The following is a 27258-nucleotide window of genomic DNA, read 5'->3' as shown; positions in this document are numbered from 1 at the left end:
GTCTCTCAGTCGTGTCCTACTCTTTAAGACCCCATGAATCACAGCATGCCAGGCCTCCCTGTCCATCACCAACTCCCGGAGTTCACTCAAACTCATGTCCATCGAGTCAGTGATGCCATCCAGGCATCTCATTTTGTGTCGTGCCCGTCTCCTCCTGCCCCCAGTCCCTCTCAGCATCAGCATCTTTTCCAGTGAGTCAACACTTAAAGTACCACCTATTAAAATGCGAGTACCCCTGGAGGCATTCCTTATTCCCAGTTAGCGCTTTCGCGGGGTGGGGTCTCACCACCTGAAATTCAATTTAGATGGAGGGAACAGCAAGGGATCCAGGACTCAAACCCGGGAGAAGGAGGGGACTAGGCCAAAGGAAAGAAATAGCTCTGACATTTTGCTCAGAGCCACGGTGATTCTTCTACGTGGAAAAGCACCCAATCGTTGCAGCTACCCAAGCGTAAACCCTCGCTGTTGCAGAAAGGCAATCTAATTGCAGAATTGAGATACGGGATGCAAGCTGCGGGCCTGCCTCCTCCCACGGAGGGACCTCAGGGACTGCCTCTTTCTCCATCAACCGTTCCATCTCAGAGGACTCTACATATAGACCTTCTACGGTAAGAGACACCGAACCGAAACCACCGCGTTGTTTCCTGGTGTGCCACCGAACGTAGGCAAAGATTTTAAAATACCGTTGGGTGTGGCGAGGCGCACACCCGGGGAGACCGCCTACGTGGGCGTCGCTGTTAACAGCCAATGGAAAGCCAGCACTCATTCCCACCGAGCAGCCGTGCATCCATGCACACTCCGCGGAGACTCCTCTGTGTAAACCCATCCATCCGTACATCGGTCATTCGTAGATTTCAACGTCCCCTTCCTGACCAGAAGGAGAGAAGAGGAATCGGCACTTCGGAGACTTCCGATTGAGCCGTCATATAATGGATGCGTTTTTTTTTTCTCCCAAGAGCGGCTGATTCTGACACAATCCATTTCACCTCCTGCAGGGTCAGGGAGCGGGGCTTGGTGAGGGGCGGGAAACACCTGTATTCACACATCCGGTGGGCTGCCCAGAACGAAGCACTGACCTGTTAGGCCAGCGGCCTCGGCAGACAGAAAGGCGCTCCAAGACAGGAGGAAAAACAGGCCCGTTTCCAGCATAGGGAACTCGCACAGTTTGGTAAATTTGGTCAAGTGACAAAGAGGCGTTAAGGGAAACAACTGCTTTTAGGAATAAATCTCCCTCTTGGCTGAGAAAAACTGGTGGTGATAGTTTTAGAGGAGAGAACCGATTCTCAGACCTCACTGTTTGTCTCGCTGAGACTCCGTTTGAAGGCCCGCGTGAGTCATGCTTCATTGGGGGTTGAACACGGCTGTAAAAAGGCAAAGTGGTCTTGAGATTAAAAACGATGTCTTAAGAGGATGAAGCTCAGCTAACTGGAGACACAAAACCCCTTAAATTTAGCCTCAACCCTTTGGGTGTGCCCTTCAGGAGACTGGCAGATCTGGGAAAATAAAGTCAAGGAGAGTGTGTGGTGGAGATGCTGCCAGCCGGTCCACACTCCCAGGAGTGGCCTCCCAGGCCACTGCTCCCCAGGGAATGCTGGTCTATGGACAGATTACCCTGAAGAGCCTTTTCTCTTAGGGATGTAAACTGGATCTGGAGGAGCACGTTTGTTCAGTGATGGGGAAGCTGCCCAGGCTCTCTTTACATAAGTAGGATAGAGGAAAATGTGTATTATTTCTAAGTCAAGCAAGATGCCCTTTGCTGGGCAGTTGTTCATTTTGGCTAAGATGACACTTGGCCAATCATCTATAAATTGCAAATATAACAAAGGCACAGTGATTTGAGCCTTGCAGAGAATGGGCTATGGGGAGATGATAAGGAGTATGTGATGGATGGGAAAGGGTTACAACTGCAGTTGTATCCACCATTAGGCAGAAAATGCCCTGACAGACAAGGAAATGTTGCATTGCAATTTTATGTTTCTGGAAAAAAAATCTAAGGGAGATTCCACGTTAAGAGATGTTTAGCAGCCAGGCAGGGAAGCAAAAAGCATGACCTCTGGAGTGCAAGATCTGGGTTTGAGTCCTGGCTTTGCCAGTCACTGGCTGTGTGATTTCTGAGCAGTATGATAACCTCTCTAAGCCTTATTTGATTCCAAGGTGAACTGGCATAAGAATACCTATCCCCACAGTGTGAAGAGTAACATGAGGTGACAATATTAAAAATGTTTTGTAAAGTCTTAGAAAGCACACAGTACCAAGGATTATATCATGGTTGGGAGGGTGACCTCTAGAAGGCAACTCTACCTGGGCTCATATTCATTGTATCAGCTTAGATGTGTACCTTGGCCACACTGCGCTTTGGTTCCCATGTCTGAAAAGGGCATAAATAGTGCAACCTACTTTCTAGGTATAAAGAAGAGTGCCTGGCATTTGACAAGGGATGTGTAAGTTTTTCAATTAGTGTAATTTAAGTGAATCTGTTTTGTGAAACCTCTTTTCTGGAAAGAGATTCAGTAAGGATGTGGAAGCAATTCTTTATCAGGAGGAACACCACTTTCCCCAGATCTGACCCAATGTCAGGGCAGAGTTCCAGTCTCCAGGAATTTTTTCCCTTCTCTTATCAAAATCTGTTCACTTATGTGTTCATACATTTCCTGCACATCAGGCAGAGAAAAGTTATAATCTCAGCTCTTCTACTTCATACCATCCCTGGATGAAAGCCTGGGTTTAAGTCCTGGACCTAAAATGTCTTAGCTGTGTGGCCTTGGACAAGTTGTCTATAATTATATGTCAGTTTCTTCAGCTGAAAATTGAGGGAATAATAGTATCTCCTTGCCAGGATCCTTATAAAAACTCTCTGAGATAATCTATGCAAAATATAAAAGATAATGGGTGGCACTTGGTATGGTTCTCAACATATATAAGATGATATTAATATCATGCCCATTTTGACTGACATGTGACTCAGAGTGAGCTATGAATACTTAATCTCCTTATGTATAAAGCAGGAATAATAATAATCTGTCTTATAGGGTAAATTCAAATGAGGAGATATATATAAAGACACATGCTAGACATTCACAAAATGTGATCATTACTATTGTTCAGTCGCTAAGTTTTGTCTCACTCCCTTCAACTCCATGGACTGCAGCATGCCAAGCTTCCCTGTCCTTTACTATCTCCTGAAGTTTGCTAGACTCATGTCCATTGAGTTGGTGATGCTACCTATCTCACTATTAGTCAGTTCAGTCGCTCAGTCATGTCTGACCCTTTGCGACCCCATGGACTGCAGCACACCAGGCTTCCCTGTCCATCATCAACTCCCAGAGCTTGCTCAAACTCATGTGCATCAAGTCAGTGATGCCATCCAACCATCTCATCCTCTGTTGTCCCCTTCTCCTCCTGCCTTCAATCTTTCCCAGCATCAGGGTCTTTTCCAATGAGTCAGTTCTTCACATCAGGTGGCCAAAGTATTGGAGCTTCAACTTCAGCATCAGTTCTTCCAATGAATATTCAGGACTGATTTCCTTTAGGATTGACTGGTTTGATCTCCGTGCAGTCCAAGGGACTCTCAAGACTCTTCTCCAACACCACAGTTCAAAAGTATCAGTTCTTTGGCGCTCAGCCTACTTTATGGTCCAGCTCTCACATCCATCATGACTACTGGAAAAACCATAGCTTTGACTAGATGGATCTTTGTTGGCAAAGTATGTCTCCTTTTTTGCTGTTTAGGTTGGTCATACTTTTCTTCCAAGGAGCAAGCATCTTTTAATTTCATGGCTGAAGTCACCATCTGTGATTTTGGAGTCCCGGAAAATAAAGTCTGTCACTGTTTCCAGTTTTCCCATCTATTTGCCATGAAGTGATAGGACTGGATGCCTAAGTTTTAAGCCAGCTTTTTCACTCTCCTCTTTCCCTTTCATCAAGAGGCTCTTTAGTTCCTCTTTATCATTACTATCATTGTTTCTGGAATGCTAAGTTTTAAGCCAGCTTTTTCACTCTCCTCTTTCCCTTTCATCAAGAGGCTCTTTAGTTCCTCTTTATCATTACTATCATTGTTACTCTTTCTCTACTCCAAACAACATGTGACCTCCACTGTAATTCCCCTTAATGATTAAGAGGCAAAAAAAAGGGGAGTAGTGATCAAGAGTGTGGTCTGGGCATGGTCTGTCTCTTGGGTTCATTCCCTGGGTTTGACCTTGGCTCTACTTCCTAGTTGCATGACCTTGGGCTTATGTTTTCTAAGCTTTTTTTTTCTTTCCAGGAAAATATCATCTGTGTGATATGACCATTGTGAAGTATTACATGTAAAACAAATAGTAGGGGGCCTGATGCATCACCAGTACTGGGTAGATTGTTAATCATTACTTTTTTGTTGGAAATCAACCCTACTTATTCTGACTTATTTTTGTCAATGGAGTTGACATTCTCCAGGGTTTCCAGGACAAAACTTTGGGGTGGTCTTTTGATTTTCTTCTCTTGTTTATCTCACAGAACCAACCAATCACTGAGTCCTAGAGGGTCTTCTACATTGACCTCCTTTCTGACTTTCTCCTACAGGTCATTATCAGTTTTCTTTGATTTCAAGCTTCCTCTTCTCATTCATCCTTCATCCCAGTTCCTCATTTATGTTTAAACACAAGACCTTCAGTGTGTCATGATCCTTGGAGAAAACTTCAGTCGCATATTGTGGACCATAGAGAGATGCTCAGGCTCCTCTGAATGGCACTCCAAGGTACTCCACAAGCTGACTCCTTTGCACTTGTGTCTGCTCATTTTGCACTGCTCACCAGCCCGAGCTCTAAGGTCCTCTCTGGGATGACTGCTGTAGGCCATGTCAGTGGCCCCCACCCCCCACTCCTGACCTTGGTGAATGCTGATCGTCTCGTGAATCACCCATGTGGTCTTTGCCTGCATCTTGCCTATCTTTCAGGTCAAGCCTAAGTCCCACCCTGCATGGAAATACTGCTTTTCAGGTTATTTTCCAGAATTGGCCAAGAGTCTGTTGGACTTTTCCAGACACAGAGGCCTCATCCTTATATTTTTATAACCTTAATAAGGTGGCTGCAGCTTTAGCACTCACTTTCTATCCAACTCTTTCTGTAGAGCTTGTCTTTCCAAGCCTGTCATTAGTTGGAGGCAGGGTCCATGTTTTATTCATATTCTGACTTACCTGAGAAAGCTTTAGTAGAATCTAGCCTTTTAGCAGTTGCTCAGTGAACTGTTGGGTCAGTCCTCATGGAAAAAAAGTCCAACATTTTGTTTTCTTTGCCTTGATCCCTGACCCCTCTTCCACCATTCTCCTTTAGTCCTTTCATTTTCCCCCAAGATCTCTAATCCTTTGCCCTGCCTCCTCTCTCTGGACTCTGTTAAGCCCACATACTTGACGTTAGCCTTCTGGTTCCTCTTAGAATCTGGCATTTTTGTCCCATATAACTGCTGTAAGTGAGGAGACCACCAGACAAGCTTGTTTCCCTGACTAAAGTTCTCTAGGAACTCTACTCATCCTCCCACCTCTCTACTGGAAAAGAGGGAGTAGGATGACAGAATTGCCTGGATATGGCAAGCATCATTTCTAAGTTGCTTGCTGTTCTTCTTCCATAAAATAGCTATGGATGCTTGTTTAAACCCACAATGACTCTCGACTCAGCCATCCCTCTGAACTAGTGATTGATACGAGTTTAAGCAGGATGCAGAGAATACTTAGTATGTCACTCTTGAGTCAATCCTGTTTTATTCTTGGCATTGGATATTCACTTCTTCCTCTTGATCTTAATATAGCCAAGCCTGATATTCCCCTGGCTACCTATATTCTCAGGTGGGAATTTTTTAAGACTGTTGATATCCTGGGATCAGACAGTATGAGCAGTGCTAGAATTGGCCTTGGGCAGGAAGCGAGCCTGGGCCCCTCTTCCGCTGCTATCAGCCTGTGTTTAAGAATGGCCCCAGTGGTGCTGTACTACACTCGAACAAGACTGTCCAGCCATTTCCTGGTCTGGAGTTGGTTAGTCCTCAGAACCATCCCAAGGATGTTGTCCGCTCTTAACAGTCCCCAGCTTCCCCCACATAGACAAAGGATATCAGTGCCGTGACAACAGCATATGCAGACCCCATGGCAAATGAGCCGGCGAAGATCCCCAGGAAATTCCCCACCGACTGGAAAAATGCTGCGGCATCAAATGTGTTTGGATTCTCCTTGGGACTGTAAATGGATATAGAACTGAAAAGAGAAGAGGGTGAAGGTTAGTCAGGGACTCCTATCTCATGGCCCAAACACCAGAAGTCAGAATTTAGCACCCAATCTTGGGAAAGACACCTTCTCCTATGACGTTAGGTACTGTTGGAAGCATTCAGTGGAAACAGATGAGGACGAGGAGAGGCAGAGAAGGCAGAAAGCTTCCCCCTTCCTTACAGCCCAATCCCCTGGTATCCATATATTGTTGCCAGTCAGTAAACATTTTTATATTGGAAGGGTCGTAAAGAATATTGTTTCTGAGCAAACTAGGCATTAAAACATGGTAGGTATATATGGAATCTGCTGAGGAGATAGATAACTGTGAATTATTTAGTGGCCATATGTCTTCGGTGCTGTTATATATTCACAAATGTTCCTGATAAAAAGTGCACTTTTATGGCCTGTGCACAAATGGGCGATACAAATCACAGTGCGCACAAAATATTCCGCCGTGATCTTGTCATAAACCACAAAGCATTGCTCCTCTCCAGTGTAACCCTTCAGAAACAGAGCCCAGACGACATTCAGAGCATCACAGGATTAACCTCTGGGGAGAGACAAAACCCTCATTTTCCCACCGAAACAAATGGCAGCAGCTGCCTGAGGTCATGTTTTATGCCCCGATTCTGGGGGCTGACAACAGATTTATATCCACAGAGAAAAATCAATCCACCAATAGGTGGTTTGTTCACTGAAGTATTTTTGAAGACGTCATATTTGCTGGGTTTTTTTTCAGCGAGGGCCTCAAATCCTACAGTGTTGATGTAAAGGACAAGGTGTGACCTGTTTTAGGAAACATGAGCTCCATCTTGTAGCACTAACATGACAGATGTGCTAGAACCAGTAGTGTTGGGGAGACTAATAAAGTCCCTTTTCAGGTGTGTGTGTGTGTGTGTGTGTTTGCAGTTTTTATTTTAATACAAGTTCCTTAAAACTAATCAGACAAAATCAAGGGTTTCTCAGCGGCTTCTGGAAGGAACTTTGTAGCCCTGTAGAGAGCAACAGGATCCCAGACACACTGACTTGAGATTAGATAGGTGTTTACAGAGATGTAACTGAGGCTTGGACATTTAAAGTATCTTAACTCTCTGACCTGACTTTTTGTGTCTGGAGACTAAGAGAATTAAGAGAGAGCAGGGAGAGTGGATTCCAATTCTCCTCCAGGAAAATGTGTGGCATAAAAAAGGTAGTTTTAAATGTTTCTAGTTTTTCCCTGGATGTCTTTAAACCCCCAAAGTAGGCCAAACACTTCTGCTTTGATCACGTAATTGGATAAGGAAGATAAATGTGGATCTCAAATGGAGCCCTGAAATGTATGCGAGAAAGGGGTTGCCTTTGAAGTGTTTTTCTTTTTGTAAAGTGTTGTGCTTTGCAGGAAAAAAGGAAACGGAAACCCACATTTGGGTCCTTTGTGGCTGACAGTCCTGGGAAAGGGTGTAAAACCCATGGCCATTCTGAAATTCAGTATCCACAGCTGTGTGTGTGTGAGTTGATATGAACATATTTCTTCATTTCAATGAAGACATAATAGTGATGAGAAAACATTTCCGTTGCAGTCTGCCTTTGAAACACAGGATTTGCACAGGCACACTCTTTTGTAAATAACTCTATTAATTCCTAAGGTTGCTCCCAGCAAATCTGATCCTTAGAACAAGCATCTCTTCACCCCCATCTTCACCTTCACACTCCCCAGAAGTGTTTTCTCTGTCATGATGCTTCCCCAGCTTGAAGTAGCACCATCACATCTTTTGGTCATATTCCGTATGATTATTTATGTAATGTTTGTTTTTAAACGAACTCATTTTTATTCAAATGCAAAACTGAAGTGTTAGTTGCTCAGTCATGTCTGACTTTGGCAACCCCATGGGTTATAAGCTGCTATGCTGCTCTGTCCATGGGATTTCCCAGGCAAGAATACTGAAGTGGGTTGCCATTCCCAGTGCCATTCCCACTGGAGTGGTAGCAAAGATAAGGAGTTAGAGAATTGAGGGTGCTTAAAGGTGGCTCAGATGGTGTCAGAAGAATCTGCCCATCAATACAGGAAATGCAGGTTCGATCCCTTGGTCTGGAAAATCCCCTGGAGGAGGAAATGGCAGGCCACTCCAGTATTCTTGCCTGGGAAATCACATGGACAGAGGAGCCTGGTGGGCTACACATTTTATGGGGTTGCAAAAGAAACAAAAAGTGACTAAACAACAAGAAAGGTAGAAGCATAGAGTTATGGCAGGAGCCTGGGAGCATGTATATGAGCCCTGGTGGAGGGGAAAGGCAGGTAGATGGCATCACTCAAAACTTTAAACCCCACATTAAGAATATACAAAAAGCCCTCACATTCACATAACGCTTAGTCCTCTTCTGCCTGCCTTATAACTGTGCTTGATCTGATAAGATCTCTGCCAGGTAATTAGGGCGCATATGTTTATCTTTCCTTCCCTTGCCTTTTTAAAAATAAAATACAGAAATCAAGATTCAGGGAAATAAAGATCTATAGTCATTAAGTTCCAAATGTAGATTTCTTATTTCTACCTTGAAAAAGTGATTTGTTAGGAGGAAAACCTAAACCCGCATCAGCATAGTTGAGTGAGTGTGGCTGTGATGTAAGGGCAATTGGAGTTCAGGTACCAGAACCTTACATTTCACGCCTGGATGGAACACGAGCAGCGCCCTCACAAATGCAGGCAGAGTGCAGAACACATTGTGTGTTGTGTGGGGCAACAGCACCCTCTCTCCCATTCTACGAGCAAGCAAGAGACAGGGCTTCTTCTGAAAACCTGCTTTCATGTCTGGCTTCTGCTCCAGCACGTAAGCTTTGTGGGGTCTGGCCTGGGTCTTGTTCTTTGTATGCCCAGGACACAGCCTGATCCCTGGCCCATGGCAGGCTATATAAAGTCTGAGGAAATGAGGGCAGGCTGATTGGAAGTCAGAGGGGAAAAAGGAAGAAATGCAGGAAGGGAGGAGTCTTGCCAAAATGAGTCATCTTTAAAATAAATCATCATCTACAAATTTTTATTAGGCATTGACGATATGTAGGTATAATGAAAATAGTGAAGGACAGGGAAGCCTGGCATACTGCAGTCCATGGGGTTGCAAAGAGTTGGACATGACTGAGCAACTGAACAGCAACAATATGTTGTTCTGTTGTGGTTGCTTTTAAGGTCATCAATTCAAGCCTGAAGGGGACACTTGAGATTCTTAACTTGAGCTTCAAAGATCTGATCGTTCTTGGCTGTATGGCCTTGGGTGAGTTACTTCATCACTCAGGTTCTGTTTCAAAGTCTATAAAATGGACATAGTAGTACTTATGCCCCAGAAATGTGCAAGGATATGAAGTATATTTAAACACACACACACACACACACATATATATATATATATATATATATCTCGGAGAAGGCAATGGCAAACCACTCCAGTACTCTTGCCTAGAAAATCCCATGGATGGAGGAGCCTGGTAGGCTGCAGTCCGTGGGGTCGCTAAGGGTCGGACACGACTGAGCAACTTCACTTTCACTTTTCACTTTCACACATTGGAGATGGAAATGGCAACCCACTCCAGTGTTCTTGCCTGGAGAATCCCAGGGACGGGGGAGCCTGGTGGGCTTCCATCTATGGGGTCACACAGAGTCGGACACGACTGAAGTGACTTAGCAGCAGCAGCATATATATATGTAAATAAGGACTTCCCTAGGGTGTCCAGTGGGTAGGACTCTGCACTTCCACTGCAGGGGGCACAGGTTTGATCGCTGGTTAGGGAACTAAGATCCCACATGCTACAAGACCAAAAAAATAAATTAAAACATAAGATGAACCCCTCCCCCCAAAAAACTCCTATATATTTATCTTATAGGTTGTAGGGCCATTCATTGAGTGCTGATAATGTGCACAAAAAATAAAGACTCTCAAAGAATGTTGCCCATCATCATCACCACCACCATAATTGCATCATCATTGTGCTAAGACCTTCCACAGGCTCACAGTGACAATCAGCAGAGTGCGGAGGCTGAACCAGGCCTCGGTTCCAGGTATGGGCTGCTGGGGGGAGGTTCCCCTCCCAGCACACTGTGCTGCAGAGGACCTAGGCGTTTCTGCATGGGAACAGAAGGGTCTCGAGGGAGGAAATGGCCATAGCAGTGATGCTAGTTGGTTTTGTGTGGAGCTCTTGGCTCCATGGATGAAGGAGGAAAGGAGCATCCTCAGCAGCCTGGACAACGATGTGCTCCAGGACAAGGACAGGCCAGGACACCGAGCTCGAGTCACACCTCCCCAGGTTTCACCAGGGTCGTTCTGCAGGCAAAGCCCTTTGGCTTCTGGTGAGGGATGAGGCCAAGAAAGAAGGGGCCTTATAGCCCAGGGATGTGGAATTTCTTCTGACTGCCTGGATTTTAGGAAATTATTCCTCCAGGCTCGATGCCCTGGCAAAGGAGGCATCTTTCTGGGCTCCAGTTTTCAGCGGCAACACAGAGCCTCTAGATTGTGGAGCGGCCACTACAGAGGGTGTTTTCAGAAACAACCAAGGGTTTGGGTAGCACGTGTAGTTTTCCAACTTCAACCTGATAAACGAAGGACGATCACAGTCCAGCCAGCCCTACTGCTGGTTTCAGCACTTTGGACTTAAAAAGTAAATCCCTCCTCCCATGCACCAAGGGAGCCATTTGAACCATTAGTGGATGCAAATGCCAGACTGGGAAGAGGTGGGCAAGAAGAACTGGACTCTGTGGTGCTTGCGCTATGGGACACCACTCTGAAGATGCACTGTTTATAGCATAATCTGGTGAAGGTAGATCTATGATATGCAGATTTCTGGAAAAGAATATTTGAGTTGGATACAACCAATATCCTTGAAAATAACACGACCAGAACTACACAGTGGTGTTTAAATATTCATCTTATAAATTGGAAATAAGGCCAGGTTATTGATTCATTCTGTTCAGGAACAGATGATTCAGCAAGAGCTAGTTTGATGATCGTGTATTGCATGCAGTCTCAGGAATAAATGTGTGTATCTTTTATTGAAAATTTTTGAAATGGATGAAATAGCCTACATTCCTTTGAAGAGAGCAATGAGAATAAGGATCACAGCGCGCACTGCATCATTTAAGGTTCACAGACATGACTGAAACTCCAGTGTTCTCACCAACCCATCTTTTCATCTTTCTGGCAGCCTAGGCAGCGTTAAGAGCATAGTACCTGAATCTGAGATCTGGGTGCGAATCTCAACTCTGCCACTTACTGGCTGTGTGACCTTGACCAAATTACTTAGACTATATGCCCTTCAGTTTCCTATGATGATGATTAAAGATGATAATAAAATGATGGTAATAATAAATATACCTATCACATAAGGTTGCTCTGAGAATTCAATCAATTAGTGATTATAAAGCACTTGAAATGGCACCTGGCACAAAGTCAAAGCTAAATAAGCGTTTCTTAAGTAAGTCATCCTTCTTCAAATAACCCCTCCGCTTCCTCCTTTTAGTTTGTCTTCTTCTTGTCCTGCATCTTCTTCCTCCTTTTCCTCCTTTTGCTTCTTCTTGTCCTTCTTCATTGTCTGTTCTTTCCCTCTGTCTCTTTCTATTGAACTGAGAGATTGGTTTAGTTCTAAAAGAAGTATCCCAAACTAGATGTCCAATCAGTACCACCTCAAGCAAATTAGAACTGAGATGCCATTAACTGTCTCACACTGACTAGTCCCTGGTCTAGAATCTCTGGGTATCAGGTGTCATTTGATCTTACAAATGGTTTTGTATATAATGGAATGTGGTGCATGCTCTCAATAAATGCCAGTTGTGAGGAAGAAGGGAAAGAGGTAAGGAGGAGAAGAAAGAAGAAGAGGAAGCGGGGGGAAAGTGTTGCAGTCATGCTGAGAGCGATGATGAGATCATGGATGGAAAGCAGTCTGTAAATGGAACCACCATCCCTGCTGCCAATGACCTCTTCCAAAATGCTGTGCATCTCCCCACTCTGGATCCTGTTGAGTCATCTCTCCTGATTCTTACAATCTTTTCAAGACCACCGAGTCTCCATCACCACCTGCTCCTGTTACTCTTCACTGCTACTGCTAAATTATTTTCCCCGTAATTTCTCGCAGACACTACTCAACAACCTTAAGCTCCCGGGAAGCTGTTCTTTCATAAAGACGCTCTCCCTCTGATTGGTCCTCCCAGCTCCCACAGCCAACTCACGGTCCTGAGTGCCTGATTGGAACAATCTACTTCTGTGTCTCCCAATTCAGTCTCACTTCTCCTGTTAACATGAATCAATGCCACTTTAAAATTTTAAAAGGAAAGTTTTAAGCAAATAGATTGCATTCTTTTTAGAATTTCTATGACTGTCATCAAGAAAAAAATGGGAAGATGATTACCATAGCCAAAGATGTACCAGATGCACTTCCATTTTCTCTGCCAAATCTTTAATCCCTAACAGAAAATATTTAAACCACTGGCCCAAGTTTATTACAGAGTTCTTGATTTATCGGGACATACAGAGGAATTTTTTTTCTAATCACTGCTTCCAATTGTACTATATCGAATTTCTTCTTTGTGCTGGATATATAGTTCTATTAATGATGTCTTGGTCAAATTCCATCATTCAGCTCCTTTCAGTTATCAAAACTTAGTGCTGTCTAGCTTAAAACCTAAATTTTCAAAGCAAGATTCTTCTCCCTGCAGAATATTCTAAAGCAGAGAGCAGGATGATTTGAAAGGGAAGAGAGAAGGAAGTGTCCCTTTACTCCCTCTTGGGCACCAGCGCCCCCTGGTGTCAGACTCATGGAGGAAGGACGGGGAGCCAAGCTGTCCACCTTTTGCTTGGCCACCATGTACAGGGTCCCTGATCTCACTCTTGTTCCTGGTGGCCCCTTTCTTGGAGGTCCCTGCTCTCATGGTGACACCTCCATTTTATTAAGAATCCGCCTCCCCCGCCCCACCCCGTCCAGGGGCCACTCAATTTTCCTTCTGCCCCGCCAGCTACATACATTCCCAACCCTTTTCTATGGCTTGGATGAGGGGCCTCTAGGGCAGATCAGTGGCTCTCACCTTTCTCTTGATCTCTAGCCCTTTTATTTGGGGCAGGACTGAACTCCCTCTGTGGACCATGGACCACTGCTCTGGGTGGGCTCACCTCGCCCACTCCCCAGACACACCAAACCAGGGAGCTGTGCTGACACAGAGGGCTCCAGCTGATTCCTTCAGCAATCTGTAGGCCAGTCCCTGTGTTCTGCATCCCTACTCCAAGAAGCCACACCCAAGAACTCCCTTCCCTGCTCTGTTTTGAGAGGGCCTCAGGCCCTCTGCAGCTTCCTCCTCTGGGGATAAACTGGAAGTCTTCTTCTTGCAGGCAGCCCTCATCTGTTTGGGTGACCCTAATGGGGTTCATTGGAAGGACTGATGCTAAAGCTGAAACTCCAATACTTTGGCCACCTCATGCGACGAGTTGACTCACTGGAAAAGAGTCTGATGCTGGGAAGGATAGAGGGCAGGAGGAGACGGGGACGACAGAGAATGAGGTGACTGGATGGCATCACCGACTCGATGAACATGAGTTTGTGTGAACTCCAGGAGTTGGTGATGGACAGGGAGGCCTGGTGTGCTGTGATTCATGGGGTCACAAAGAGTCGGACACGACTGAGCGACTGAACTGAACTGAACTGAATGGGGTTCCTTCCACTTGACTTAGGGGAGAGGAAGCTCCCTCATGGGGAGGGCTAACAGCTTGACACCTCAAACACTGCCCTCTCTCCAAGGAGGCCCCCTTTCATACATTTATTTGAGACCAAGAAGATGGGGTAGGAATTGGAGGAAATCCGGCCAATTCTTTTGCCAGTGGAGACTGTTGAGAGGTATGTATTTCTTACTGCTGGGGAACCTTGCTGCTCCTTTTAGTATGGATGCATTTAGCTACTTTGTTTTCAGTTCTGCTCCTTACACCCAATTTGGAAAACAGGAAAAAGCCCACAGGCTGACACATTTTGTGACCTTTATTCTGGGTGCTTCTAGTTTCTTTTCTCCCCAGCTATCTAGAGTTGCCTTGTTATTATGCTCTGAAGGATACATTTTAAGGAGAAATACAACACAGAGGGGTGATGGAAATTTGTAACAACTGCTCTGTTTGGTTGGCCCTGAGTGTCACAGGTAAAAAACAATGTAGAAGAAAAACTAATTACAGTGCTATTTTGCCTTTAAAATTTTTATCTCCCCCCTAAAAAGAAATAAGTGGATTCTTATCTATTATTTATCTTTTAATAACTGTACCAACCTGCCCTTTCTCAAGAAGTTGCTTAATTATGAATAAGGAATTGATTTTTATGGGGCCAAGAATTGTGTGTACACATCAGAATTCAGCCTGGCATCTGCTCCCCATTATTCTGGCTTATGTTCTGCCAAAGGCCGCTGAAGTTCTGTCAAGAGAACCTGCTGTAAAACATAATGACTTCAGGAATTGGGGGCATTCCAGGCACCCTGGGAGGTTAGAAGAGCTGCCTCTTAATAATAAGAGGTTCTGGCCAGAAGTATGCTGAGCTTGAGTTAGAACTAGGGTTTTACCTTCCCCAGGGCTAAAGACCCTGTAGGGCAAAGAGCTGTGTTTGGGGAGGCACATTAGTTAACTCTTTCAGCTTGTAAGGGATTGTCTGGTTAATGACTGCTGCCTAAGAATCCAAATTCACTCCAAAGAGTGATTTCCCAAATCCTTGACAAATACCATTTTGATATCCGGCACAACAGAATAAAGGACAAAGAGAATTCTGTGGGATGTTTGAGTCAGTATATCATGGCTGCCTTCAGAATAATACAATCTCAGACTGAATTAGCGGGTTCCTCCCAGCAACAAATACTTCTTGAGCACCTACTTCGTGCAGACTTTGTTCCAGACACTAAAGATATAGCAGGAAACACAGCAAAGCTTCTGACCTCATGCTCCTGACATTCAAGGGAAGAAAACAACATAATAATAGCTAAACAAATAGATATTTGATTTAAGGACAGAGACAGAAAAGAGAAAGAAGCCGCATGAGGGCACGGAAGAGATGGTGATGAGGGTGCTGTTTTAGTTAGGGTGATCAGGAAAGTCTTCTCTGAAAAAAGTATTGAATGGAGTCTTATATGAAAACAATGGGGAGGGTTTTCTAGTCTCTGAAGCAGAGGCAGTGTGGCTAGAGGGAAATGGACAAGGGAAGAGTGGTAGGAGACAGGCTGCAGATGGGGCTGGGACCAGGTCTTGTGGAAGCTTCCAGGACATTGTTAGGACTTAGATTTTCCTCTAACGGTGAAAGGGCATCTAATGGAGGGTTCAGGGTAGGGGAGCATGTTATAGAAAGTTCCAGGTGAAGGCTGCGTTAGTAAGAGGAGAGGAAGCTGGACAGGAGTTGACATGACCTCGTTGGACACGCCCACGGCTACAGCACACCAGGCCTTTCTTCACTGGACTGGATACCACCATCTGAATGAAAGCTGCCAAACCACAGCAGATCACAGGAGAAAGAGTAGGAGGGTGGGGAAGAAGATGTGAGGGAGGAGGAGAGCTTAAATGATAGATGAATTCAGCAGAAACAGGTACAGTGAGCTGGCCTCATTCTTAATGTTTCCAGAAGAAAAGATAAAGTCCACAAGTAAAACATCAGAGGGAGAAAGATTTCAGCTTTATATTCTATTTCAGAAATTTCCTAACTCTTGGATCTGATGGAAAATGAAATGGGTTCTTTAAAAGGCAAGTTCTCTGTCACTGGAGATGCTTAAACACAGAATGAAAGCATTACCTGTCAGGGTGCTATGGAGAATATTCATGCACCAGACTGTTGGATCACATGGATTTGAGGAACCTCCCGCCCCCAGAATCACTGACTCTCTAGTTTCAGCATTTTCCAGAACTCTCAGGTGAGGGATAGGGGACTTGGTTTTCTGTGCTACCCAGATCCTGCCACTGGAAACGCCTGAGCATTCAGCAAGCAAGGGGCCGTACTTCAGTGGAGATGCAAGGAAGACGCCGATGATATAGGTTGGAGCCAGGTTGATCACGACATCAAGAACAGTTACAAATTTCAGCAGGGAATAAAGTCTTTGACAGATTCCTAAGTGGCTTTGGTCCATTAAGTTCCAACTCTAAAGTGACAAAGAGAGCTCTGAGCTTAAAATTGGTTAAAAGGGAAGAAGAGTTAAAGGAGGTTTGTTATGAATTATACGTGCATTTTCTTTGAAAGGAGATCTTAAATTGCTTTGCAATTTAGCCTGAAAAGTCTTGTCAGAATTGAATTAGTCTGCAGGCTTTGAGAAATTTTTTCTTATACCTAATATTGGGAGGAAAGTGAATTTGAGATAGTCTTAAAGATAAAAGTCACTTGCAAATACTCCTTGTTTCATTCTCTTTCTTCCTTTACTAAAGCAGAAACAAGAGTTTGAATCCCACTACTGTGAGCCTATTTAAAAGAGAGAGAGAGGGACTAATTCTCATGATCTGATGTGAACTTCAACCCATTCTCCAACTTTTAGTTGCTTTAATCCTCACTAATGAAATCTTCGCTCCAAAGAGTACTGTGATGTGTGAAACTTTTAGTCATAATAGATAGAAAAAATGGAAAAGTAGGTTAATAGTCACTAAAGATGGAAAGCTAGCTAAAATTAAAATATAATCATTAATATGCACAGGAAAGACCAAATATTAATCTCCAAGGCTGAAATGGAGAAGGGGGTCAGGTGTTCCAACATTGACCGAGGACTCAAAATGCTTATTATTCCCTTTTTTTTTTTTTTCTCACTATGGAGCATTCACTGCGTGTCAAGTGCTAGGTTAAACATTTTAATAAACATCTCATTTAACACTCACTGTGACCCCCTGAATTTGGTGCTATTTTGATTTGCATTTTATAGATGAGGAAACTATGGCTTAGAGAAATTGTGGTGGTGGTTTAGTCACTAAGTCATGTCTGTCTCTTGTGACCCCATGGACTGTAGCCTGCCAGGCTCTTCTGTCCATGGGATTCTCCAGGCAAGAATACTGGAGTGGGTTGCCATGGCCTTCTCCAGGGGATCTTCCCAACCCAGAGATTGAACCCGAGTCTCCTGCATTGAAGGAAGATTCTTTACCAACTGAGCTACAAGGGAAGCCTCTTAGAGAAATTAAGTAACTGTATATTTTACCTCATTTAATCCTTTTAACAATCTAATGAAGCATGTATTTGCATTTTGGACATAAACAGACTCAGGGATGGTAAATTATTTGCCCCAAGTAACTCTTACTGGAATGGTAGGCACTCAATTCAGGTTTCACTAGTGAAAGCCCGTTTATATCACAATAGAAAGTGGGAGCACTTGGATTCATTGCTTGAGTGTGTGCACAGACAAATAACTCAACAAACATTTCACCTTCATAGGATGGAGGCAAGGACTACTCTTCGAAGATTTTAGGACTTCTAGTGCTTCCCTCGGAGAAGGCAATGGCAAGCCACTCCAGTACTCTTGCCTAGAAAATCCCATGGATGGAGGAGCCTGGTAGGCTGCAGTCCATGGGGTCGCTAAGGGTCGGACACGACTGAGCGACTTCACTTTCACTTTTCAGTTTCACACATTGGAGAAGGAAATGGCAGCCCACTCCAGTGTTCTTGCCTGGAGAATCCCAGGGACGGGGGACCCTGGTGGGCTTCTGTCTATGGGGTCACACAGAGTCGGACACGACTGAAGTGATGCAGCAGCAGCAGCAGCAGTGCTTCCCTGGTGGCTCAGCTGGTAAAGAACGCACCTGCCAATGCAGAAGATGCAAGACATGCGGGTTTGATCCTGGGGTCGGCAAAATCCCCTGGAGAAGGATATGGCAACCCACTCCAGTATTCTCGCCTGGAAAGTTCATGGACAGAGGAGCCTGGTGGGCTACGGTCCATGGGGTCGCAAAGAGTCAGACATGACTGAGCACATGTGCACACATGGCATGGTGCTAAATTGTTAAAAAAAAAATTGCATTAGTGAACATAATCATTTTGGTATGAGCGGTTTTGCTGACTGGTGATAGACAGGGAGGCCTGGCGTGCTGTGATTCGTGGGGTTGCAAAGAGTCGGACACGACTGAGAGACTGAACTGAACTGAACTGAACTGAATGCTACTTACCGGCCAGGACTTCTTGGTGGAGGCCTCTTCTGCATATGGAAACGAGCTTGTTATGAAACTACATACACTTTGTGTCTTTTGGTGTCCATGCCAGCACCAGCTCGAGTTTCACATCGTCTCCTACAGCTGTTCGGCCTGTGTGACTACTGTCTCTTTATAATAATTATTTGTGTTACAGTGTCTTCATCTAAGAAGTGGTGATAATTGTGCCTCCTTCACAGAGTGGAGATTCATTGGGTTAATATACATACAGCGCTTCTACCTGGAGTATAGAAAGTACTCCATAAATGATAGCTGCTACTGTTATTTGTATTAATATTATTGTTAGAGAGATTACTCTGTTTTTCACCATTTTCTCAAAAGAAGTCAATAAAAACTGAACTTTATTTCTAAAAATACAGCACATTTAGAATTCCAATTAATGTGTCAGAACATTTCAAGAATTTTTTGAGGTGGAATGAGTAATACATTTAGAGTTAGATCAAATGCTGAATTCATCTTTTTCTTAATGAAGCTTGTAAAGCAGAAGATTTCTGGGATAGTATCAAAGAAGGGGATGCATGTAAATTGCTAACAATAGTTAAGACCAAAAGATCCGTGGTTGTCTTGCAAATCCAACAGAGCTGAGCTTCTAGTAACCTTGCTGGAATAGGGGACACCAAGGTAGACATACCACAGAAATCTCATTGCTAAGTCTGTTAGTCACTCAGTCGTGTCCGACTCTTCATGACCAATGGACTGTAGCCCACTGGGCTCCTCTGTCCATAGAGTTTTCCTGGCAAGAATACCTGAGTGGGTTGCCATTTCCTCATCCAGAGGATCTTCCCAACCCAGGGATTGAACCTGTTTTCCTGTACTGAAGGCAGATTCTTTACCTCATTGCTATATCTAAAGCAAAAAAAAAAAAATCATGAATAGAAAGTATCTAATAAAGTTGTGTGGAATTGCTGATCAGCAACAATCAAGGAAAAGTCATGAAACCTGTGGCATTTGCTTTCATGGCAATCACCAATCCACAGCTCACTACAAGTCACATAGAGATGAAAAGAATTTGAAAGCAGGCACTTGCTTGCATCGGAGCCTGCAGTGCTTCATAAATGTTGTGTGCTGAGGACAGAGATGAGGGGCTGAATGAAATGCTAGCTGTTTCTGGTTGGGTCAAAGGACTTTTCATAGATAAGGTCCTATGAAAAGCTTTCCTAATCTGGGCACCTTTCATTCCTGTGTCAAACAAACTCACTCAGATTATAAAGAGCTTTCTGAGAGTCTGATGGAGTTTCACCTGGTGACAAGCCAACTCCTAGAAAATATTTGTACTGATCAACTCATATCCCCAGATCCTTCTCCTGTTCTTCTATTTATTAGCAATTAAGTGAGCATCTGCATCCCAAATCACAACTTAATTGAGAATTTGCATCCATCTTTTTAGAGTTGCAGATAATTTCATGTGAGCACAAGTTTATCTTTGGGGGCAAAGCACACAGTTATCGTCTTAAACTAACGCATTTTACCAAAGCAGTTGCCTCTCCTCTACAGATTTTGATTTTGTGTTTGAGGCATGGGAGCTGTGGACAAATAAATCTTACCAAAGAGGGTTTTCCTTTCACATAATGCCTTTAAATTACATTTTATGTGTGTAGCAGTTGCTGTAAAGTATATATTGCAGAATGCAATGTTCCACAGTAGAGTCATCTCTGATACTGCAACTTCAGGACAGAGCTTTGTCTGGGACAAGAATGTAGACTTTACAGTATATTTGAATCTCTAAGCCAATACAACTTGTACAAATTGAGAGATTTCTAACTCAGGTAATTAACTGGTCTATCCCACCCATGTAATAAAGGTAGTTACTAAGACTTGGAGTCAGATGCCACGTACCAGGATGAACACTTCATTTACCAAGGTCATTGATCAGCTGTGAAGCTCCTAGGGCTAGGACCTTGGGCCCTGAAACAGTCTGAAGATTCAAGAAGATGGTTTTTGCACATGTCAAAAAATAATTGGGGCTTCCCTGGTGGCTCAGACAGTGAAGAATCTGCCTGCAGTGTGGGAGACTTGGGTTTGATTGCTGGGTTGGGAAGATTCCCTGGACAAGGAAATGACTACCCACCCCAGTATTCTTGTCTGGAGAATTCCATGGACAGAGGAACCTGGCGGGCTACAGTCCATGGGTAGCAAAGAGTCAGACACGACTGAGCAACATACACTTTTACTTTCACTTCAAGCAGACAAAAGCTCAGAAGCTGGGGGAAATTGTAGGCTGGAAGACTCAGTTGAGGATTGGGGTGGAGACAGGTCAGTGCAGTGCTTCAAGTTAGAACCAGGTGAGCAAGCCACAGTGAATATATAAACAACAATCAAGGCAGCCAGGGAATTAATGATCGAAGGAGTCCAGGGATGGCTGTGAAGCCACATAAATGCACGCTGGCACTTTTCTGGAAGGAGAGTCCTTAACTTTCATACATCTTCTCCATTTAGTCCATGGCCTCAAAAAGGTTAAACGTCACTGCAGTAGGGATACACAAATACTAATGGCAGAACAAGGAAGGAGTGGTCAGAAACTGAAGCCAACAATAACTGCAGAAGGTAAGATAAGCGAATCTGCTAACCAGAGCAAGGGACAGGGGATAGGAGTGGGATCATGGGGGAAACCCTGTGTTTAAGCCATGGCCTTTGACACACTCTCTGCTCTGGTAGGGATCTTACACGGCTGCTGTGGGCTAGCAGGCAATGGGAGAACATGAGTAAATATTGACATCTAAGTATCTCTGCAGAGAGAGGTGAGGTTTTGAGAGCTGTATTTACAGGGGAATAAATGACAGAGGAAGTATAGCAGATAACACCGTGAAGCAGAAATTAACCGTGGCTTGAATCAATCCTCTCTGTTCATGGTCTAGCTTATGTCAACCTCATTGATTCAAAACATCCAGAGTCACATGCCTGAACTTACTATCACCACCACCACAGGGCTTGACTCTCCACAGGTCTATCAGAATGTGTGAGACACAACAGCTCCCAGGCTTTGTTTACTGCACCCAGGGCAAGATCTCCAAAAGACCCGGTGTCTTTATTTATATGTCAGGAGAACACATGGGACAAACAGGGAATTGGGAGAGAAATGCCCCTTGATGGCTTAGTTGTGAAATCAGTTACATGTTGGTAGCAAAATGCATTTGGGTTGCAGATGTCTGTTTTTGAGATGCGTTAAAAACTAGTGAATTGTTCATACTGTTTATAAGGGAAGGAACTGGGAGCCAGTGTGGGTCAGAAGGAGGAGCTGGTACAAGGTGCAGGAGGTGGGGCTCCTCTTAATTTGAAGGGCAAGTGGCAGGTGGTGAAGGCTGCTTCTGGACAATTCCCAGTTGCTCCTTTTATGGTGGGAGCTCTTTCTTTCTCGTCTGTCTCTCCAGTTTTGTTGTTGTTGCTGTTGTATTTCTTCGGTCAGGTCTCTTGCATTATCATTCTACCCACCACTTACTGAGTATGCTACCAGCTAGTGCTGAACTTCGGAGAAGGCAATGGCAAGCCACTCCAGTACTCTTGCCTAGAAAATCCCATGGACAGAGGAGCTTGGTGGGCTATAGTCCATGGGGTTGCTACTAGTCAGACATGACTAAGCAACTCCACTTTCACTTTTCACTTTCACACATTGGAGAAGGAAATGGCAACCCACTCCAGTGTTCTTGCCTGGAGAATCCCAGGGATGGCGGAGCCTGGTGGGCTTCCGTCTATGGGGTCACACAGAGTCGGACACGACTGAAGCGACTTAGCAGCAGCAGCAGTGTTGAATTTCACTTAAGTGGGACTAAAGGGATATGGAAATCACAAAGTCTTTGAGAAAAGGGGCAGAATTATACCTCACTGTCTCCTCTGTATTAAATCTATCCACTAGATTTTTATTCAAACCTATCCCGACCTTCTTGGAAAATCCAATTAAAAAAAAATGCCATTGTTAGAAAGCATCCAAATGGAAACAGAAATGAGTGAGTGATAGGAGAGGAGAATGTCATTTAGATGAAAACAATAGAGGACTGTGCTGCTGTCATATCCATCATGTGTGTGTGTGTGTTAGAGAGAGAGAGACTCTTAAAAGTCTTATTCTGAGAAATAGCAAAATCCATGCTTTTGTATGTGAAAAACCTGCTTCATCACTTAATGCTAATGAAACATTATCAGGAGGAGGTCATTGCATAATTAGAGATTATGGCACCATGGATGCCTATGGGATGTGATCGTGAGGCCCCAGGTAGTTTCATCACAGGAAAAGTATGATAATCCACACAGGCCTAATGCCAGAATTTGGGGACTGTAATGAAATGGAAAGTCTCAGGGGACTGGACAAGTGTCTCTGCCATCTTCTGCCCTGGAATTGCCTGACAGTTTAGGCCCTGGCACCAACCAGTCTGTGTAGGTGACAGTGGACAGGAAAGAGAACATTGCTTCTATTAAATCATTTACTTTTAAAACATCCTGCCTTCAAATTTCTGGATTTAAAAAAAGAACTCAATAAATTACCAAAATGATGACAGAGAAAAAAATAATAATCTCTTTCTTTTCCAACCATAATAAAATAAACCGGCAAGATACACAAAGGCAGTTTGTTGGTCAGTTGAGTGATCAGTCCGTGCAAAGCCAACATAATTTTAGAGTCTTAAATACTGAATTTAGAAAGCATAGATGGTCTGCTCCTGCAAAATGTTCCATGTTAAAATTCTCCTGGACTTTGTGCTTTCCGCATTGCAATGCTAATAGCTGCCATTTATTGAAGGCCTCTTGCAAGCCAGAACTGTGATCAGCATTTTGTATATGATATTTGTAATCGTTACAATAGCCCCGTGAGTTTGAGCAAACTTGGGGAGATAGTGAAGGACAGGGAAGCCTGGTACACTGCAGTCCATGAGGTTGCAAAGAGTCGGACATGACTTAGGACTGGACAACAACAAAAGCCCCACAGGAGAGATAATTTTAACTACATATTACAAGGAGAAATTGAGGACATTGAGGAAGGTTAAGCTCCATGGCCTTACACATGGCTAGTAAGTGGTACGGAGAAGGCAATGGCACCCCACTCTTGCCTAGAAAATCCCATGGACGGAGGAGCCTGGTGGGCTGCAGTCCATGGGGTTGCGAAGAGTTGGACACGACTGAGCGACTTCACTTTCACTTTTCACTTTCATGCATTGGAGAAGGAAATGGCAACCCACTCCAGTGTTCTTGCCTGGAGAATCCCAGGGATGGGGGAGCCTGGTAGGCTGCCGTCTATGGGGTCGCACAGAGTCGGACACGACTGAATCGACTTAGCAGCAGCAGTAAGTGGTAGGACCTACATTAGAACCTGTTTCTAAACCTTCTGGTTTGCCCAGTCTCTCCCTGACCCCTCCCAGCAAACTGTAGGCAAATTTGTGCATCACTAGAAGGTTAGTTTTATGTGGTGATCCCAATAGGTAATTTCTTCCCTTAAGTAATCTTTACAGGTAAAGTGAAATCTTTAAAGCATCTATCTGTATTTTTCTTTAATTGTTTCTTTGTATGTCTACTTAATAGCAAACCAGCAAAAAATATAAATAAATAAATAAAAGCCCAAAGGGATATTGAAACTGAAGAACTTAAGTTGAACACAGTCAACTGTCCTCCAGTCCTTTCCAAAGGCTTAAGAAAATGTTTGTGTTTGAAGGGTAGAATGTTTTGCTTGTTATCTGGCAGGAAGTAGCGTATCTGTCCTTGGCTGCTACTAAATTTTCTGGATAATCAAACGTTATTTTTCTATCAGAATGGAGTGTCATACAAAATGGAGACTCTTCTGGGTGCAAAATGAAGGAAGCCTACCTACCAAGGCAAACATGAAAACAGATGTCACCCAGAAATATGAGCCTTGATGAGTTCTCTTTGAACACATGACTTGTGCTTTAAAAGACAGAAGAATTGGGGGCAGTGGTTTCTTGTGGCCTAAACACACAGAAAAAGGTAGACCTGATCCTTTTGCAGATCCAAGAGTCTCCCAATAGAATCTTATATCTTTGGCTTTAGAGGTGGTTCAACAAAATTCAATACATTTATTAATGAGAAATTAATTATACTCAGATGCATTTCATGCCAAACAGTGATTCTTTCTCCACTGACAACTGTTATCAAATTATCTGCCTGAGGCTACCAAATCCAGGAAGAAGTACTGACTTCTTGTGAAGAAAATGATTATCTCCCTTCTTTATTGCCGCATTCTTTTCAAGTTCCCTTTCCTGCACCAGGATATAAATCAGCGGGTCCCTCCTTTTTGCCTAGTTTAATGAAAATTAAGTTGTTAGAGTTACCTTCCCCTTGAGACTCTCAGTTCAGTTCAGTTCGGTTCAGTTCAGTCGCTCAGTCGTGTCCGACTCTTCGCGACCCCATGAATCACAGCACACCAGGCCTCCCTGTCCATCACCAACTCCCGGAGTTCACTCAAACTCATGTCCACAGAGTCGGTGATGCCATCCAGCCATCTCATTCTCTGTCGTCCCCTTCTCCTCCCACCCTCAACCTTTCCTAGCATCAGAGTCTTTTCCAGTGAGTCAACTCATCGCATGAGGTGGCCAAAGTATTGCAGTTTCAGTTTTAGCATCAGTCTTTCCAGTGAGCACCCAGGATTGATCTCCTTTAGAATGGACTGGTTGGATCTCCTTGCAGTCCAAGGGACTCTCAAGAGTCTTCTCCAACACCACAGTTCAAAAGCATCAATACTTCGGCGATCAGCTTTCTTCACAGTCCAACTCTCACATCCATACATGACCATGGGAAAAACCATAGCCTTGACTAGACAGACCTTTGTTGGCAAAGTAATGTCTCTGCTTTTTAATATGCTATCTAGGCTGGTCATAACTTTCCTTCCAAGGAGTAAGCGTGTTTTAATTTCATGGCTGCAATCAGCATCTGCAGTGATTTTGGAGCCCCAAAAATAAAGTCTGACACGGTTTCCACTGTTTCCCCATCTACTTCCCATGAAGTGATGGGACCAGATGCCATGATCTTTGTTTTCTGAATGTTGAGCTTCAAGCCAACCTTTTCACTCTCCTCTTTCACTTTCATCAAGAGGCTTTTGAGTTCCTCTTCACTTTCTGCCATAAGGGTGGTGTCATCTGCATATCTGAGGTTATTGATATTTCTCCCAGCAATCTTGATTCCAGCTTGTGCTTCTTCCAGCCCAGCGTTCCTCATGAAGTACTCTGCGTATAAGTTACATAAGCAAGGTGACAATATACAGCCTTGATGCACTCCTTTTCCTATTTGGAACCAGTCTGTTGTTCCATGTCCAGTTCTGACTGTTGCTTCCTGACCTGCATACAGGTTTCTCAAGAGGCAGGTCAGGTGGTCTGGTATTCCCATCTCTTTCAGAATGTTCCACAGTTTATTGTGATCCACACAGTCAAAGGCTTTGGCATAGTCAATGAAGACTCTAAAGTAAGATATAATGCAATGCCATGAATAAACTGATTAGTTTGGTTTAGATGAAGTATAGAAATGTCAGTCAGTTCAGTCGCTCAGTCCTTTCCAACTCTTTGTGACCCCATGGACTGCAGGATGCCAGGCCTCCCTGTCCATCACCAACTCCCAGAACTTACTTAAACTTATGTCAATCGAGTCAGTGATACCATCCAGCCATGTCATCCTCTGTCGTCCCCTCCTTCTCCCGCCTTTACTCTTTCCCAGCATCAGGGTCTTTTCAAATGAATCAGTTCTTCTTATCAGGGGGCCAAAGTTTTGGAGCTTCAGCTTCAGTCCTTCCAATGAACACCCAGGACTGATCTCCTTTAGAATGGACTGGTTTGATCTCCTTGCAGTCCAAGGGACTCTCGAGAGTCTTCTCCAGCACCGCAGTTCAAAAGCATCAATTCTTTGGTGATCAGCTTTCTTCACAGTCCAACTCTCACATCCATACATGACCACGGGAAAAACCATAGCCTTGACTAGACGTACCTTTGTTGGCAAAGTAATGTCTCTGCTTTTTAGTATGCTATCTAGGTTGGTCATAACTTTCCTTCCAAGGAGTAAGCGTCTTTTAATTTCCTGGCTGCAATAGGGGCAAAATCAGGACCCAGAGACTCCACAGAGACTGAGACAACTGTGTTTGAGTGTCTCCTGAAGAGGTACAGGTCATCAGTGGACTGCCGCAGGGGCAGGGGTTCTGGGTGCAGTAGACCTGTGTATGGCATAAGCCCTCTTGGAGGAGGTTGCCATTAACCCCACCAGAGAGATGCCAGAACTTACACAGGACTGGGGAAACAGACTCTGGAGAGCACAGACAGAACCTTGTATGTACCAGGACCCTGGAGAAAGGAGCAGTGACCCCACAAGAGACTGACCCAGGCTTGTCTGTGACTGTCCAGGAGTCTCTGGCGGAGGCGTGGGTAGGCGGTGGCCTACTGCAGGGTTGGGGACACTGAGTGTAGCAGTGTGTGCATGGGACCTTTGGAAGGAGGTCGCCATTATCTTCATTACCTCCACCACAGTTTGGCCTCAGGTCAAATAACAGGGAGGGATCACAGGCTCGCCCATTGACAGAAAATTGGATTAAAGGTTTACTGACTATGCCAAAGCCTTTGACTGTGTGGATCACAATAAACTGTGGAACATTCTGAAAGAGATGGGAATCCCAGACCACCTGACCTGCCTCTTGAGAAACCTGTATGCAGGTCAGGAAGCAACAGTTAGAACTGGACATGGAACAACAGACTGGTTCCACATAGGAAAAGGTGTACGTCAAGGTTGTATATTGTCACCTTGCTTATTTAACTTATATGCAGAGTACATCATGAGGAACGCTGGGCTGGAAGAAGCACAAGCTGGAATCAAGATTGCTGGGAGAAATATCAATAACCTCAGATATGCAGATGACACTACCCTTATGGCAGAAAGTGAAGAGGAACTCAAAAGCCTCTTGATGAAAGTGAAAGAGGAGAGTG

General features: G+C 44.2%; 1 protein-coding gene across 1 annotated transcript in view; it reads right to left on the bottom strand.

Moving 5' to 3' along the window:
* Positions 1–27258, bottom strand: part of SLC9A9 (solute carrier family 9 member A9) — a 678791-nt gene that overhangs the window by 332589 nt on the left and 318944 nt on the right. Inside the window, exons 7-8 of the mRNA XM_055412241.2 lie at positions 6079–6217; positions 1077–1182 (exon numbers count right to left, since the gene is read on the bottom strand). Of these exons, the coding sequence (XP_055268216.1) occupies positions 1077–1182; positions 6079–6217 (245 nt within the window). The remainder of the gene's footprint in view (positions 1–1076; positions 1183–6078; positions 6218–27258) is intronic.

This window comes from Moschus berezovskii, chromosome 1 (genome assembly GCF_049115385.1).
Source record: "Moschus berezovskii isolate FMDL1 chromosome 1, NW_MosBer_1.0, whole genome shotgun sequence".
In the NCBI taxonomy this organism is placed as follows: Eukaryota; Metazoa; Chordata; class Mammalia; order Artiodactyla; family Moschidae; genus Moschus; species Moschus berezovskii.
The sequence above is the reverse complement of the archived record's forward strand: the minus strand, read 5'-3'. Positions and strand labels throughout refer to the sequence as shown.